This window comes from Larimichthys crocea, chromosome VII, assembly GCF_000972845.2.
Source record: "Larimichthys crocea isolate SSNF chromosome VII, L_crocea_2.0, whole genome shotgun sequence".
NCBI lineage: Eukaryota > Metazoa > Chordata > Actinopteri > Sciaenidae > Larimichthys > Larimichthys crocea.
The window spans coordinates 18401760-18405535 of NC_040017.1; the positions used below are offsets into that span (position 1 = coordinate 18401760).

Consider the following 3776-nt stretch of genomic DNA (forward strand, 5'->3'; position numbering starts at 1 on the left):
CATCTCTTTTTGGGCATACAGTATGGGATATTTCATTGAATTTTGTCAGGCTGGTTCTCTTTGTAGCTCTTTCTTTCTGACCAGCTTTCTAAGCTTAGCATATAGGAGCATTCTGAACCTGTCACCCATGAGGAAGTAGAAGACAGGGTTGATAACACTGTGAAAGAAGGCCACTGGTCGGGTTATGATGTACATTCCCTCTATGTACATCTGCGTACACAGCTGCATCTCTGCCCAGGGCTGCTGAACTGCTATTCTGACATTTCTCAGCACGTGGTAGGGAGTGTAGAGAACCAGAAACATGGCTGTGAATGATACAACCAGCTTTAGAGGCCGCTTGAATGATGTTGTCTTGCGCTGTAGAGCCCTTTCCTGCACTCGGAGCAGATGTGCAATTTGGTAGGAGAAACCACAAAGTCCAAGCAAAGGCAGAATGTAACCAGTCATGGTTAGCCCCAGGCTGTAGCCAAATGTATCAATGTCTCCTTTTAGGCTGGCAAAATCCTTGCACAATGTCCAGTTTCCACGGTGCAGGTCCTGGACCATCAGTGATATCATTGGAGCAATTTCCACATTGACTGCTAGCCAGCCCAGCCCTGTCATGATCATGGCTGTTCGTGGCCTCAGCAGGAAGTTGTTCCGTGTTGGATGTCTTATGAGCAGAAAGCGGTCCATGCTAAGCAGTACCATGAAGAGGATGGAAGAGTAAAGATTGACATGCAGGATATAGCGGTTCAAAACACAAACAAAGGGCGTGGTCTGTGTTTTTTGTCCATTTGCATAGAGGTACGTGAGACGTGGCAGCGTGCAGAGGAAAATAAGGTCGGACAGTGCCAGGCTGAAGATGTAAATATTGCAGCTCTGCCACTCTGGCAAACAAAGTATGTAGCCAAGTACAACCAAAAGGTTGCCAAGGAAACCAATACAGAACTCGATGGCATAAGATGGTGCCAGGTAGTACTTCTCCAGCACGTCATCTATCTCTGTACAATTGAAAGTCTAAGAAGAGAGAAACAGATAGAAAAGACAAGAAGAGAGGAGAAAATAGAGAAGAGAAGGAAAAGGAAGAGAGGGAGGTAGGCGGGAAATGTGGAAAGAAGAAAGGAACGGGTGAGTAATACAAGAAACAGTCTTATGAATTATAACTTCAAGAACTTTGAGACATTTTTAATAACAGATTCAGTAGAAACTAGTTTAGCGGGCCCACACAGTCAAGCAACAGATATTCAAAAGGCTTCTCCACAACAGGGATTGGATACAGGGGAGCCGGCTTCAGCTTCTGATTTGGGCTTTCCTGTGAGTTGACTTGTTTTGCAGGTTTTACAATAGTTAGCAACATCCCTTTTTAGTTGAGGCCAGAAAAAATGACGAACCACTTTATCATAAGTTTCCTTTACGCCAAGATGGCCTGCCACCCCATCATGTGAAGTGTTTAACACCACGTCTCTGAATTTGAAAGGAACCACGACCTGAACCACACTGTCAACCTGTGCCCCACTCACCACACGAGCCCACACAGTCAGAGCTTTGCACATTAAGAACAAGATAAATATTGTATGTGTCAGGATAAGACTTACCATGGTGTTGTTGTCGTCTAGGAGCTGTTGGTAATGCGAATAGAGTGTGACCATGAACAGGCGCAGTCACTATCTGTACAGTGGAAACAGTAAACACTGAGTTCTGAGGGTAGTGATGCCGCTAATGTGACATCATACAACAATAGCCATTCCTTGTTTGGCTAGAACACACAGGTACTTTGAGAGTCATTTGCATGTAGAATATGCACAGCTAATACAAACCAAACACAGCCTCCCAGTAGACTTTATTACTGTAATAGGTTACTTTATAACTGTTATCCATAAACATACATGTCTCATTAATGCATGTTAATAACTAAACTTCTTCCCCGTGCTGTGGTCCTGCATGACGTCCACTACACATTTTACTACTGTCATTATTGCTACCATATCTCCATTATGAGTTTATAGTTAATTAATGATTTGCTGCTACTGCTACTGTAATCATTTTGTCATTCATTGTAGTTGTACAATACTAATACTATACTACTAATACTAATAGTACAAACTTGTACTATGCTTGTGTTGATTTGTTCTGTACACGTGACATCTATTGCACGTCTGTCCGTCCTGGGAGAGGGATCCCTCCTCTGTGGCTCTTCCTGAGGTTTCTTCCACCCTTTTTCCCTGTGACTTGGCCTACACAAATAGAATTTGATTTGATTTGATTTGATTTGATTTAATTTTATTTGATTCGATTTATCTATCTCAAAGGTCAGAACCTCTGGCCAGCCCTCATATAGTGTTTAAGAGGATATGACTAGCTTGTGTTAACTGTTAAAAAACAACAAAACAAACAAAAGGTCAAATATGAGTTAAAGATTTGAAAAATATTTTAACTTTCCAACCAGATTTAAATTGCAAAATTGCAACTGCACTGACAGTTGTTGCAAACTGTTGCCTCTGCCTCTGTTGCAGATGTTAGAAAATCCAGTCTGAAAACTAGCAAGACCAAAAAGTAGACACATTAATTTGAATGTCTCTCCCAAAGCTTATATCATATCAAAAACTAAAACTTTTCAGACTGGGCAAGATCCATAATAAATAAATAAAGTCATAAATCAACAGGCAAATTAGTCGATAGTTATGGCAAAGGATTGTAAAAAGAATAGGCTGGTGCAGAATGAACTGCTGTCTTCATAATGCTTCCTCTTCCTTCACCTTGTCAGTATCTGCACTGGCTATTCCAAAAACACTTTCTTAAATACAAAACTTATCATGACATGAGGAAAGTCTTGATTTGTTTAGATACTTAAAGCCTTATGCACTTGGCATAGATACATTACTTTACAGCAGTATAGATGGAATACGAAGTTTACAGCATATTTATGTAAGGCATGTAGGTAAAATGTGAAATGCGGAAAAAACAAATGACCAAGTTTTTTATTCTAAAGTTGTACTTACAATATCCCAAAAGATGAAGAATATGGTTGATCTTCAAAATTTAAAAAGAGGGGTGTCTTTTAGCTCAGTTGGTAGAGCATCCACCCCATGGACGAAGGCTCAGTCCTTGCTGCAGCGACCCAGGTTTCGAATCCGACTTGTGGCCCTTTGCTAGTCTTCAGCTGTCTCTATACAATAAAGGTTGAAAAAGCCAAAAAAATATAAACAGGTAAACATTTTCTGTTAGCATTATTGTTTCTTGAGGCTGCGTGTCCACATAGGCATTTCAGCGTTCCTCCTTTCTATTTTTAATATTTATTTTACTTACCCCGCTAATGAGAGAATATCCTCTTTCCTAAAACATGGGGGATGCACAAAATTGTAGAAATTAAAGAAAGTCTTACTTTTCAGCATGCAGTGTCCGCTACAGTACTGATTTTGAGTCTAAATACCTCCCCTAAACTTAACAAGTTATATATATATTTTGTCCTATTAGGTCATACGCCGTGAAGAGATGATTATCATTAGATATGTCGCAATTCAAGTGAGGAAGGGACTTTTTCAAACCCACTTCTGTTTTTTATTAGTCAGCAATCTTCCTCTCTTGATCTGGAACTTCTCTTAATGTGTTAAAATAAAGATCAGATTAGTTTCCGATCCGGGAAAATGCACGAATAGAACATAACATTTAATTCTGAGTTATGATTAATGGTTTCAATAAAAAAAGTATTAAAAAAAGAAAAGACATAAACTTCTAGATGGAGATTGGAAGAACAAAGGAAGCCTCTGGATTTATTTTACCATATAATCTCCACA

General features: G+C 39.6%; 1 protein-coding gene across 3 annotated transcripts; it reads right to left on the reverse strand.

Annotated features, from left to right (window-relative positions):
- LOC104927649 (succinate receptor 1) lies at window positions 1-3434 on the reverse strand. Of its 3 annotated transcripts, none has more exons than XM_027280063.1 (4): window positions 3365-3434; window positions 2978-3148; window positions 1578-1650; window positions 1-999 (listed from the first exon to the last, which is right to left on the reverse strand). In XM_027280063.1, exons 3-4 carry the CDS (start codon window positions 1629-1631, stop codon window positions 46-48), a joined length of 1008 nt encoding a protein of 335 aa, XP_027135864.1. In that variant the 5' UTR covers window positions 1632-1650; window positions 2978-3148; window positions 3365-3434; the 3' UTR covers window positions 1-45. The 3 variants fall into 3 exon arrangements, with proteins under 3 accessions (XP_027135864.1, XP_027135865.1, XP_027135863.1); XM_027280064.1 differs by having other exon boundaries at window positions 2982-3148; window positions 3289-3395; XM_027280062.1 differs by having other exon boundaries at window positions 3289-3395.
- Window positions 3435-3776: the final 342 nt, after the last annotated feature.